A 13,650-nucleotide genomic window follows, 5' to 3' on the forward strand; every position below is an offset into this window, starting at 1 on the left:
CAAATCTTTTTTCGACCCATGTCTTTTTCCTCTTCTGAGACTTCAATGACTTAGATATTACTTTTGTTGTTGTTGTTAATCTCACCCAAGGATATTTTCCCATTGATTTTTAGAGAGACTGGAAGGGAGGAAGAGAAGACGGGAGGGAGGGAGGGAGAGAGAGAGAGAAAGAGAGAAACATTGATGTGAGAGAGACATATTGATTGGTTGCCTCCTGCACGTGCCCCGACCTGGCTGGAGATCGAACCTGCAACCCAGGTACATGCCCTTGACTGGGAATTGAACCTGAGACCCTTAAGTCTGAGGTCGACACTCTAACCGCTGAGCCAAACCAGCCAGGGCAAATATTAGACTCTTTTAATACTATCTACAGGTCCCTCAGGCTCTACTAATTATTTTCAATATTTATTTTCTGTTCTTCAAATTAGATAATTTCTACCAATTCTTTTCAAGTTCACTGATTCTTTTCACTGTTATCTCCATTTTGTTATTGAGCTCACCTAGTGATTTTTAAAATTTCAGATATTCTATTCTTAAATTTTAATATTTCTCTTTCATTCTTTTCTATAGTGTCTATTTCTCTGCTGGGAACATCTATTTTTCCACCCATTATAAGAGTGTTTACCTTTACATCATGGAGCATAGTTATAATAGTTATAATTGCTGCTTTACAGGGTTTTACTGATAATTCCAATATCTGGGTCACCATGGGACTGACATTTATAGACTGTCTTTTCTTCTGAGAATTAGTCATATTTTCATGGTTTGTTGTATATAAAATAATTTTGGATACATGTTGAATATTATGTTGTGAAACTGGATCCTGCTAAAATCCTTAATAGCTTTACAGCTGTGTATGACATCAGGTTAAGTACTCTGACACATGTGCATCAGGAGATGGTCTCAGTTTGAGGGCCGTCCTGAAGAGCCTGGAGTCTGCTCTTACAGGACAGTGAGGTGGGGGGCGGGGGGGGGCGGGTAGGAGTGTGCATGAGGCTGTAAGTGAAGAAATGCATCCACTTATTGGTAGGCCCTCATCATCTGTTGCCTGGATCTATTTAATAAATGACCGGGGAGACACAAATATTGTATCATCTTCAAGGAAAAACACCAAAATATGCTAAATTAGAGTAAGACTACCATATAATCTCTAAATCAGAATTAAATTACAATAAGATAATTCCAGGTTTACAATAATCTTTTACACCTTCATTCTTTACCTTACATATATGGTTTTTTATGATAAAATAAATGGTTCCAGGATCACATCATCTTCGGAATACCTAGATTTGCCTTAAAATTTTTTTTAAAAAATCTAGACAAATTCTTATAAAATACATTTTAGAATATTATCAATGCAAACTTATTCTAACCTATTGAGAGAAAAAATGTTGCTACTTTAATGAAATAAAATGCATACTTACTCTGAATAATATTTCTTCATTCCACTTTGGATTCAAAGTCTAAAAGACAATAAACATAGTGTAACTACTTTTTTATATCTTGTCATATACATTTAAAACAGTATATTTAAATTTTTTTTGAATACTGCTAAGTCTGACCTTTTTAATGGTCTTCGTTTGCACACTTGTTAAAACTCCATTCATTGGGTCATATAATGTCACTTTTACATAAGGATCACTGTTAAAAATAAGAAAAAAATTAATTGTTGCTTATTCCCAAACTTAGATAATCAAACTATAAAAATCACAGAAGTTTCCTTGTTAACAATTTCTATAATTATTCCCTATAATTAAAAGGATTCCTTTGGCAGGGGTAAGTAATTATAGTAATTTTTGCATCTTGTTAAAAATCTAAAGTACCATGTTGTGAAACAGACAAAGATTTACACAGAATACCTTTTAGTCCCAACTTAATGATTTCCAACCTTTTTAGACTTTTAATTTTTTTTATTTATTTTTTATTATGTTCTTTCTTCTTTTAGATTTAGATGATTAATTCACTGATTTTCAAGAACTAGCTTTGCAAGACCTCAGGTTGTTCCAAGTTATCTCATGGGTATAAACTCTTTTTACAAAATAAAGGCAAAGTGCTTTTGGTTAAAAATTATTATGTCATATAACCCCTTTACAAAGAGACATGGAGAAGGATGCCCTGGCCAGTGTGGCTTGGTTGGCTAGAGCATCGTCCCATGAACCAAAGAGTCACGGGTTCAGTTTCTGGTCAGGGAATGTGTAGGAGGCAACCAATTGATGTTTCTCTCTTACATCTATGTTTCTCTCTCTCTCTCTCTCTCTCTCTCTCTCTCTCTCTCCCTCCCTCCCTCCCTCCCTCCCCCCCTCTCTAAAAAAATCAGCAAAAAATAAAAAGCAACATGGAAAAGGAAAATCAAGATTTTTGCCCATTTGAATTGGCCTCTTTATCGTATTATTATTGAGTTGTAAGAGGTATTTTTTTTCAAGTTTTTTAAAAACTGATTTGAGAGAGAGAGAGAAACATCGATGTGAGGGAGAAACATCAATCAGTTGTTTCCTGCACAAGCCCTGACCATGGATGAAATCTGCAACCTGGATATGTACCCTGACCAGGAATCAAACCAGCAACATTTTGGTGTATAGGATGATGCTCAACCAACTGAGCCACACCAGCCAGGGCAAGAGGTCTTTATACGTTATGAATTAAAGGCCTTTGTCTTGAAAATTATTGATTGCGTCAAAGAACAAGTTTATGATTTCAATGATTTTTTTCCTAGCATTGTCTATTCACTTTATCCTTATTATTTCCATTTTTCTACTTACTTTAGAATTAACTTGCTCTTCTTTTTCTAATTTTTTAAGACTAGAACTCAAATTATTCATTTAGGTCCTGCTCCTTTTTGAAGCTAAACATTTTAAAACTCTCAACTTTCCCCTAAATATTACTTTAGCTCTACCCTATAAATTTTGATATTCTGTACTTTCATTTTCATTCTGTTCAAAATGTTTTCTCATTTTTCTTGTGATTTTTTTTCTTTGACCTATAGATTATTTAGAAGTATATTGTTTTATTTCTAAATACTTGGGATATTTTTCAGATATCTTAATGTTACTGGTTTCTAACTTAGTTCCCTTGTTATCAGAGAACATCCTGTATATAATTTCAATCTTTTCAAAACTCCTGAGACTTGTCTGATAGCCCTATACATGGTCTATGTTGGTGAATGCACTATGTGCACTTGAAAAGAATGTAAAATGTGTAGTTGTTTGAGTTATCGTTTTATGCCCAACATATTACGGCAGACTGCAGGGTAGCTCCTATTATCCCTACTTCCTAATGTTCATGCCCTTTGTGTTAGTTACACTTCTCTTAAATATGAGAAGGACCTATGAATTCTAACCAATACATTACAGCAAAAATGACAAACTGTTTATGTGACTGCTTTGCACAAGATTGTAACCCATCTTGCTAGGAGACTCTCTCCTTTTCCAGCTCTGAAGGGGCAGGTTGCTAGCCTGTGAGCTGCCATATGACGAAGGCCATGTAGCAAGGAACTTAGGGTGGCCTCTGGCTGACAGCCAGCAAAAAACTGAAGCCCTCGGACGCAAGGAACGGAATGCCATCAACAACCACATGAAATTGGAATTGGATCCTTCCCAAAACAAGACTCAGATGAGGCCATAGTCCTGGCCAATAGCTTTGTAAGGCCAAGGAGCAGAGGACCTAGCTAAACCACACAGAGCCTTCTGACCCACAGAAACGATGAGATAATAAATGTGTATTCTTGTAAGCTGCTAAATTTGTGGTCATCATAATTGTGCAGCAATAGATAAATAATAAATGCATGGATTGTGTTGGTGAATGTACAATGGGAAAGAATGTTTTTGTTTTGCAGTTGTTAGAAATAGTGTTCTTTAGGTCAAATTTGTTCATAATATTGCTCAAACTTATGTTTCTGTTGATTTTTTAAATCTGGTTGTTTCATCAGTTGCTGAGAGAGGTGTTAATGTCTCCAATTATGATTGTGGAATTATTTTTTTGTCCCTTTAATTCTGCCCAGTTTTGCTTCATATATTTTCAAGTTCTGTTAACAGGCACATACAGATTTATCATTTTTGTATCTTCCTAATACATGTCTTATTTTGTTATAAAATATCTGCGAATAGTTTTTTGTATTGAAATGTAATTAGCTATTAAAAGATCTACTTCACTCTTTTTGTCTACTTTATGTCTACATGGCATATTTCTTTGTATTCATTGTATTTCAACTTAGTTGTGTTTATATTTTCAATGTATCTTTTATAGATAGCATATAACTGAGTCTTGATTTTCAATCCATTCTAACACCCCCTGCCTCATATTTATCTTAGTCCATGAATTTTCTTTTTCTTCTTAGAGACCCACTTTATTCTGTTCTGTACATATGGGGATATCGGCCCAAGCCCAACCCACCTTGGCATGTATTACTCTGGGGGAAAAAGCACCCTATGTACACAGCCAAAAGCTGCACTGCCTGTGCCCTGGAACCCGGGTCTGGCCTTCCTATGCCCCTTGCCCCTCCAGGGTGCCTGAAAGGGACAAGTGAGGGCCTGTTCAGCATTAGCACAAACAAGGAAATAAATAGGAGTTGGGGGGAGCCATGCTTAGGGCACTGCTCCCTGCTTCCTTCCTCCTAGCTTGGGAACCACCAGCACCAGAGAGCAGTCAGCCCCAGGTGGCCCCTTCTATGACTGTGATACCAAAGCTGCTGTTCATCAAAGAAGGGGCACAGAGCAGGGTTTGTTCATCCCTTTCTCTTGGTCAACCTGGGCCCTTTATTCATCATCTACTGTCCAGAGCCTATGCACTTCTTCTTTTTTTTTTTTTTTTACTTCCCACATGGTCAATAATACAGCCCCCTCAGCACGCACGCTGCTGGGGGCCTCCTTGTGTCTCCATGGAGTACAGAGGAGGCAGTGGTGGTGGAGCTCGGGACATGGGATACTGGGGATTAAGTCCGGCCAGCTCTCTTCTCTTCCCTTCATTTGGAACCAGCCCTCTGCTTCTCTGTCTTGTGTTGTTGTGTGCAGTCATCAAACAGCTTCTGATTCATCTCCATAAACAGCTAGCGTCAGGGCACTGTAGATCAGTCCTGGATTGTCTTGTTCCAGTAGCTCTTGAATTCCTGTAGAGTGCAGGAACAGGACATGGAGGACTTGGGCAGCATTGTCACTGATCAGGCTCATGCACTCATTGTTCTGGTAATAGAGAGCACGCTCTGCCACCTGGAAATGGGGGCTGGAGGTATACTTGGCAAGCTGGTGGAAGAGTAGTTCCATCACTCTGCTGAACTCTGAAGGTTCAATGACATCCCGAATCTCCACCTCGTTCAGGATCGTCACCTCCTTGGGACTGTCGGTCTTCGGCCAGAACTTGAGAAGTCCCACAATCACCAGCTCAGTGAGACTGCTCTCCTTCTCCAGGAATCGTGCCACACGGCATGCCAGCTGAGTGATAGAATGGACACTCAGGGACTTGACCTTGTGAAGGGGAAGCAGGAGCACATCTTGTGCTCTTCCTTAATGGGCAAGGCAAAGCTGTTGCTGACACTGCCCAGGATCTCCAGGGCCTCAGCAATCCCCCTGTGATGCTCAGTCCCACAGATGAACCTGTAGAAGATGTGGTTGATCTGTCTGCAGATGTAAGCCCAAAGCCCCAGAACCTTGCCATAGATTTGATGCAAGATGGTCTTGAGGAAGCCCCGGCTCTGGAGGACCCTCTCTGTCAAACAGGTGCAGGACAGCAAGGACAAACTTCTGGTCAATGTACTTCTTGGCTAGGTTTCACTGGAAATCAGGAGACTCAAGGAAACTAAGAAAAACTCATACACAAGCTGGAGATGTGGCCAGGCAGCTTCCAGGGTGGGCTCATCTTCCTCTGGGTCAAACTCAACCCCCATGGGATTTGATGAACGTGTCATTGTCCAGAGAGGTTCACTTAAAACTTGGTGACAGCCTCAGGGTAAACAGCCTCGGTGACAACATCGTGGCTATGGGTGACGTACTCCCATTTCGTTGAGTCCTGCCCGCTTCAATTCCTTGAATTTGATGTCACTGAGTGGGTCCGTCACAAAGTCAAAGAGGATGTGGCACTAGCAAGCTTCTGGATAAACAGCTCCTCCCACTCCTGGGCTGGTGAATTTTTCAGGGCAAGAAGCTTCTGCAACTCCCAGTTCTTGCCAAGACTGAAGCAGGGGGAGCTCTGCTGCGGCTCCTTCTGGACAATCTGGGGCTCCCCTGAGTACTTGATTTTGCTGAGCTGCGTGGGGACCTTGCTGGATGCTGGCTGAGACTGGGCCTGGGCCTCAGCGCCCTTGTCCCCACCAGCCTTGCCCAAGCTGCTGGGCCTGGCCGTGCCTTTGTAAGTCTGAGGGGTTCCTTCTTCAGTTTATAGGCATCTGCTCCAGCTTCGCTCTGCCGCACTCGGCCCTCTCTGTGTTTTGTCTGCTCCCTGCACACTGGCCCCATTCATGTTTAATGTTAATTATTGATATGATTAGATTTATGTCTACCAATTTGTTTTCTATTCTTCCCCCTCTCCCTTTTTTCATTTTTGATTATTTGTTTTTCCTATCCTGGCTTTTTAATTTTTGTTTTGTTTTTTCAGGAATTTCATTTAAAAATGCCTATTGTCTATAATTCTTTACAGAATGTTTAGTGGTTTGTCTAGGTATTACAAAATACACCCTTAGTTTTTAATTCCACTTACACTTAATATGGTACCACTCCAATAAATGGGTCCATAACCCACACCTCTCCTTGTCCTCTATGCTACAATTGTTGTATATATTCCATGTACATATAACCTATAAATCCTGCAAGACAATGTTATAAGTTGTGATTTTAACAGGCATATGTTTTATTTTTTTAAATTATGATAAAAACAAAAAAAGGTCTTTTCAATACTCCCCGTATTTATCATTTATAATGCTGTTTATTCCTTCTGAAGATCTGAGTTTCCATCTGTTACCTATTCTTTTTTATTTGTTTATCTTTATTGTTGAAGTATTACAGATGTTCCCCCTTTTTATCCCCATTGACCCCCTCCTCCTTGGTGCCCCCCCACCCCCCCGCCTTCCCCACACTATTGTCTGTGTCCATGGGTTATGCATATATGAATATAAGGTCTCTAGTTTATCTCCCCCTGCCACACTCCCTCTCCTCTGAGGTTTGTCAGTCTGTTCCCTACTTCCCTGTCTCTGAATCTATTTTGATCATCAGCTTATTTTGTTCATTATATTCCACAAATAAGTAAGATTATGTGGTACTTGTCTTTCTCTGACTGACTTATTTCGCTTAGCATAATACTCTCCAGGTCCCTCCATGTCTTCTCAAAGGATAAGAGATCTTTCTTTCCTACAGCTGCATAGTATTCCATTGTGTAAATGTACCACAAATTTTTTATCCACTCATCTACTGATTGTTATTTATTCTTTTTAGCTGAAGAACTTCCTTTAGCTTTACTTATAGTGCTAATGACATTGTCATAGTTTTCTTTTATCTGAAAATGTTATTTTGTCATCATCCCGAAAGATATTTTCACTGACTATAGAATTCTGGATTTGACAGTTGTTATTCTATCGTTTTATTTTCTTTTGGCTTCCATAGTTTCTTGTGAGAAGTCAGTCCTTACTTGAATTGCAGTTCCTGTTTATGTAATATGACATTTTCTTCTCTTTCTTCTGTCAGGATTTTTATTTACATTTGGCTTTCAATAGTTTGACTGCTGTGGGCCTCAATATGTTCTTCTTAGTGTTTATCCTGCTTGGTATTTTTTATATATTTGTATATTTCATCAAATTTGAAAAAAAAAAGATCATTATTTCTTCAGAAAATGTTTTGCCTCATTCTTTCTCTCTCCTCTATTTCTAATTTCATGTATGATAACTGTTTGATACGATCTAACAAGTCCCTGTGGCTTTGTCCATTTTTATTTTTATTTATTTATTTATTTTTTGTTCAGATACAGTGGGAGGAAGAGAGAGAGAGAGAGAAACATTGATGTGAAAGAGACACATCGAGTGGCTGCCACCCGCACGACCAACCAGGGCCGGGGAAAAACTGCAACCGAGGTACATGCCCTTAGCGGGAACCGAACCCAGGCCTCTCTGGACCGCAGGCCGACGCTCTAACCACTGAGCCAAACTGGCCAGGGCCATTTTTAAAACTTACTCAATCTTTGTCTCTCATTTTATAATTGGGAAATATTTTCTATTAATCTATCTTTAATTCCTCTTCATCTCCATTCTGTTGTTGATATATATATATCAGAATTATCAGATATAATAAGAATTTTAATTTCAAATATATGTCGCAATTCTAAAATTTTCACTTTTCATAGTTTCTCTTTCACTCCTGGGATTTCCAATCTTTTGATTTATTGTGAGTATATTTTCTTTTCTTTACTGAGAATGTGTTCCATTTTCCTGATTGTTTATGGATCCTATTATTTTGAATTATATTCTAGACACTATAAATGTTAAGTTGTGGAGAGCCTGGATTCTGCAATTTTTCTCTGATAAGTATTTGTTTGTTTTATTTTATTATGCAGTTAATTATCTTATCTGAACAAGAACCACAAACCTTGTTTCTTGGGCAGTAACTCTGATCTCTAGTCATATCTTTTGTCTTTAGCTGAGTTGCTTTGAACCTACTTCAAATGTGTGATTCGGGGTCAGTAAGTGATGTCAGTAGGTGAGTCTGAGAATCTCCTCTCCAGTCCTTTCCCTTCCCAAATCCCCACCATTGCCATGCTTTTTTCAGACTAAGTCTTCTGGTTTCCCAGGCCATGAAGACCACACTTTCTCCAGGTGCTAACGCCACTTGGCCTCGCACTAATTCATAAAACTGGGACCACAGTCAGGACCACTTCCCATCTCCTCATGGGACTCCCCTCTAGACTTGGCCTGCTCTGTTCACTCTCCATTGTCTTCAGGCTGCTGTTTTTTTGTGCTGTGTCCAGAGTTTATGGCTGTTATCTGCTAAAGAATTAGTCTGTTAGAATCTTATCAATGCCCAGAAGCAGAAATCATACATGTATTTTACGAGTTGTACCTTTGCTGTTTAACTTCACAAATTCAGCAATTCAGACATCAATCAATTGTAAATATTATTATTATACCTCAAACAATAATTTAATAATAGTATTATTCAAGTTTCATCTAACCAAAGTTTAGAAAAAATTAGTTAACAAGTGTAAATTCTAAAATTACAACCAAATTAATATAATAAACTTACCTAGATCCCAAGATATCCTTCTTGGCAAGACCTATTCCAGCTATAACTTTCACCCTCACAATTCGAGCATTTTCCTGAAATACAAAAATGCATGTTTTATTTTCATGTACTTTATAATTTATCTAAGACACATACCTTTAAATATATATGTATCAAATACAGTTATCAGGTTGTTAAAATTAATTGGAAGAATCTTTTTCAAGAATTAAGTTGATTAAAAGCTATACAAGAAAAAATGAAAAATACTGGTTACTTGTAGATGATCTGATTATCCACAAAGAAAAGCCAGAAAAACTAGAGTCAAATTATTACATTTTTAAGAATTTATCATTGCTTCTAGGAAACTCTACAGCAAAGTTATTCAAACTAATATGAATTTATCATTGTTGCTATGTACACAATAACACAAATTAAGAGTTCACAATCATTTGTAATGTAATTATTTTTATAATCCTATTCAATAGATTATATATTAAATAAAACTATAATGTATTGATATTACATCAAATATTAAATTTCTTGGGTATCATAATACTATTATGAGGTTTTATATAATAACGTCTTAGTTTTAAGACATACATATTGAAATATCCAGGGATAAAGTATAACATGTCTGCAACACATTCAAATGGCTCAGCAAATAAAAAGTTGAAAAGTGAACGTGTGCATGTGTGTAAACAAAGGGAATAAGCAAAACGCTATCAATTTGATGGGTATACTGATGTTCATTATACTACTCTTTAACTGTCCTTTGGATGTGAAAACGTTCAAAATTAAAAGGTGGGTAAGAAAATATTATAATAAAGAATGCATATTTTTAAAAACTACCAAGTAAGCAACACTGTTAGACACAGAGAAATAAAATTAATAAAAATATTTTTAAATTCTATGGATAAAATTAGATTTTAATTATCAAAGAACATAAAGAAGACTTAAATTTTAAAATTGACTATGTTCACCCTGGCCGGTCTGGCTCAGCAGTTAGACTGAAAGGTCTCGGGTTCAATTCTTGGTCAAGGGCATGTATCTGGGTTGTAGGTTCGATCCCCAGCCCAGGTCAGGGTTGTTCGAGAGGCAATCAATCAATGTGTCTCTCTCACATCAATGTTTCTCTCTCTCTCTCTGTCTGTCTCCCTCCCTCCCTTCCACTCTATCTAAAAATCAATGAAAAAATATCCTCAGGTGAGGATTAACAAAAAAATAAAATTCACTATGTTCATAGATAAAAATAATTAATATTATTGTCTGTTTTTCCCAAAGTTACATATAAATTGAAATCAACTTCAATTTTCTCCCTTGGATATTTTTCATAGATCTTAAGAAATGATTCTGAAATTCATAGGGAAGAGTAAAAATGAGTAAAGAAGTAAATAATAATAATATTCAATCACTACTTTATGCGGTATATAAGAAATTCCAGATTCATTAAAGTCTAAAAGTGAAAAAAAAAACTTTAAACAATTTATAATGAATTTAAGAATATTTCTATGTTATTGGGGTAGGAAAGACTTAAAAACTATAAACCCTAATGGGAAAAGCTGTTAGATTTTATGCTAAAATTATATACCTTTTGTATGAGAAGAGATGCCATGAGCAAGATGAAAAGCCAAAGGGACAGAGTGAAAATATCTCTGATTATAATTATGATTGACAAATTATGACTATCCAGAATGTGGGGTTGGGGGGTTGGAAGATGGGCGTTTTTTAACCTTGTGTTAAGCACTCTCAACCTTGTGTTAATGCATTTTCAGAATCCTAGCCCAGGGAGGAAACCTGCCCCCCCCACCCCAGGTATACTGGGTGCTTCATTTGCATGTGAATAGGGGCTTATTATCTTTTGACTTCAAGGTCTCTTCCCGTAAAAAGCAAAAGACAAAGCTAGAGTGTATGTTTGCAGTAATGCCATCTCAAGGAAATAATTTACTTAAATCCACATGTGACCTAGGGGTACCAATCTGCAAATAAATGGGACTGCATCCAGAGATCTGGAGCATTTGCTACCTTGCAAAGCTCCCACTCACTCCAAGCAGTATGTGCTTGTAGTTTCATTGCGTTGCACTGATCCCGGCAGGCCAAGAGAGCACCAGAATATGGAAACATTTCTAAACACCAATAAGTGAAATATAAACAACCTAATACAAGAAGTCAAAGAGAATGGCCAGTAAACCACATGAAATGATCCTCAATCTCACCAGTCATCAGAGAGAACTAATACAGTGTTGGTAGAAGTGTAAATTGAAGAATCGTTTTAAGAGATATTTGGTAATGTCTACTAAAGTTGTAAATCAATAGCCCAGGAATTCCACTTTTAGATGTACCCCCTAGTAAACTCTCATTCATGTATTCAAGACCTCAGCATAAGAGTATTCACAGGAGCATCTATAAGATAAAAATATATGGAATAAATGTTGCCCAACAGATATCAATTTAACTGATTCTATTCTAAAAGTATCCCACCTCAAATAGTCATATTCCCTTCTGAGAAGAGGTCTAGGTGGGAGAAATTATACATATCATAGAGTATTTATTTCAATCTTCCATTTCTAAATGCTTACAACCACTCTCATTCCTGAAGTTTAAAATTTAAATGAAATATTCTAGTAGCTCCAAAACTCAGATGATAAATTCAGATAGCACGGAAATCCTTAACCATAGATGCTAGATAAAATATAACTTCCTTTATCACCAATTAAAATGAAATACATAGCCCTGGCCAGTTTTTCTCAGTGGTTAGAGCATCGGCCTATGGTCCAGAGAGATCTGGGTTCGGTTCCCGCTAAGGGCACGTATCTCGGTTGCAGTTTGTCCCCGGCCCTGGTTGGTTGTGCGGGTGGCAGCCACTCGATGTGTCCCTTTCACGTCGATGTTTCTCTCCCTCCCTCCCACTCTATCTGAACAAAAAATGGAAAAATGTCCTCGGGTCAGGATAATAAATAAATAAATAAGTAAACAAACAAGCAAGCAAACAAAATGAAATACATAGATGACCTTATAAGAAGGGAAATCTTCAGGTATCAGAAATATAGAATTAAAAACCAGAGAGGAAAATGTAAAGTGAAATTTCAGTTTTTGACGGGTATTGATTCGCAAAAATCTGAAGAGATTTTCAGATTACCTTTTTCTCCTGGAAAGTCACTAACTAAATAGACCTATTAACATATTCCACTGGCCCCAACAGTCAAATCCTCACTATACCATTTGACTGGGAAGTGGCTATACTTTATTAAATAAGGTATTAATTTTACAACTAAATTCTGAAAATTAGATATTTTTTGTGATGACCTAATTAATAATACAAACTTTTTCCAGTGGTAAACTGTAATGAAAAGTGCTGCCACAGGACTTCCGGTCAAGATGGCGGGTAGGTAAATGCGGTATCACGTCCTCCCACAACCACATCCAAGTTACAACTAAACTACACAACAACCATCATTCAGAACTGCCTGAAATCTAGCTGAATGGAAGTCCTACAACTTCAAAATTAAACAAGCAACCGCATAGAGACTGGTAGGAGGGGGGAGGCGGACGGGCTGGTCCCACACCCACGTGTGGCGGATAAAAATCAGGAGGCTCCCTCGGCTGGGAAGGTCCTTCCTGAGGACTGAGGGGTCCCCGTCCCACACCAGGTGCCCCGCTCAGGGTTCCAGTGCCAGGAAGAGAAGCCCCATAACTTCTGGCTGGAAAACCAGCGGGAATTGAGGCTCAGGGAGGCTGAAGCGGCTGGAGCCCCAGGCAGCTCCTCTTAAAGGGCCCGTGCACGGACTTACTGGACTAACTCCCTCCAGGCTCCAGTGTTGGGGAGGTAGCTTGAAAGGCACCAGAGTCATATGGTGAAGAACTGAGTTGTTTGGCATTGGAGCAAAGGCTGGAGAGGGGGCTTTCTCCGGGACAGACGTGCTGTCAGAGACCTTTGTTCCTTTGGTGAGCCCTTCCCTGGGGTGGCAGACAGTCGCCATATCTGGGACTCCAGCAACCTGGCTCACACTGGTAGCCCCACCCTGGTGATTCCCTGAGGCCCCGCCCCACCCAACTTTCAGGCCCACCCAAGCTGTTGCCAGTTGCTTTACCTTAGGATTGGCCTGTCTTGGATCCTGCTTCAGGTTTTCCTAAATTCTTTCAAACAAGCAGCATCTGTTCTCAGATAGCCCCATACCTCTCGTTAAGTAATACACAGAAACAAACACAGGGAGGCAGCCAAAATGAGAAGACAAAGAAAAAGGTCCCAAATGAAAGAACGGAACAAAACCCCAGTAAAAGAACTAAGCAAATGGAGATAAGCGACCTAACAGTTGCTAAATTAAAAACACTGCTTATAAGGATGCTCAGTGGACTTAGTGAGAACCTCAGCAAACTTAGTGAGGGTCTCAAGAGCACAAAAAAGGACCAGTCAGAAATGAAGGATGCACAGTCAGAAATGAAGGAGGCACTAACTGAAATA

At 38.5% G+C, this 13,650-nt stretch overlaps 1 protein-coding gene and 1 pseudogene across 11 annotated transcripts in view; both read right to left on the reverse strand.

Annotated features, from left to right (window-relative positions):
* NEDD4 (NEDD4 E3 ubiquitin protein ligase) overlaps positions 1-13,650 on the reverse strand; it is a 126,218-nt gene that overhangs the window by 97,869 nt on the left and 14,699 nt on the right. For 4 of the 11 annotated variants that reach the window (XM_036262981.1, XM_036262957.1, XM_036262964.1 and 1 more), the window contains 3 exons: positions 9,213-9,286; positions 1,563-1,641; positions 1,425-1,463 (listed from right to left, as the gene is read on the reverse strand). In XM_036262981.1, the coding sequence (XP_036118874.1) occupies positions 1,425-1,463; positions 1,563-1,641; positions 9,213-9,286 (192 nt within the window). The other 7 variants (XM_036262999.1, XM_036263015.1, XM_036263032.1 and 4 more) reach the window with 7 other exon arrangements.
* On the reverse strand, positions 4,880-8,594 carry LOC118640280 (annotated as a pseudogene).

Source organism: Molossus molossus, unplaced genomic scaffold (genome assembly GCF_014108415.1).
Source record: "Molossus molossus isolate mMolMol1 unplaced genomic scaffold, mMolMol1.p scaffold_m16_p_1, whole genome shotgun sequence".
NCBI lineage: Eukaryota > Metazoa > Chordata > Mammalia > Chiroptera > Molossidae > Molossus > Molossus molossus.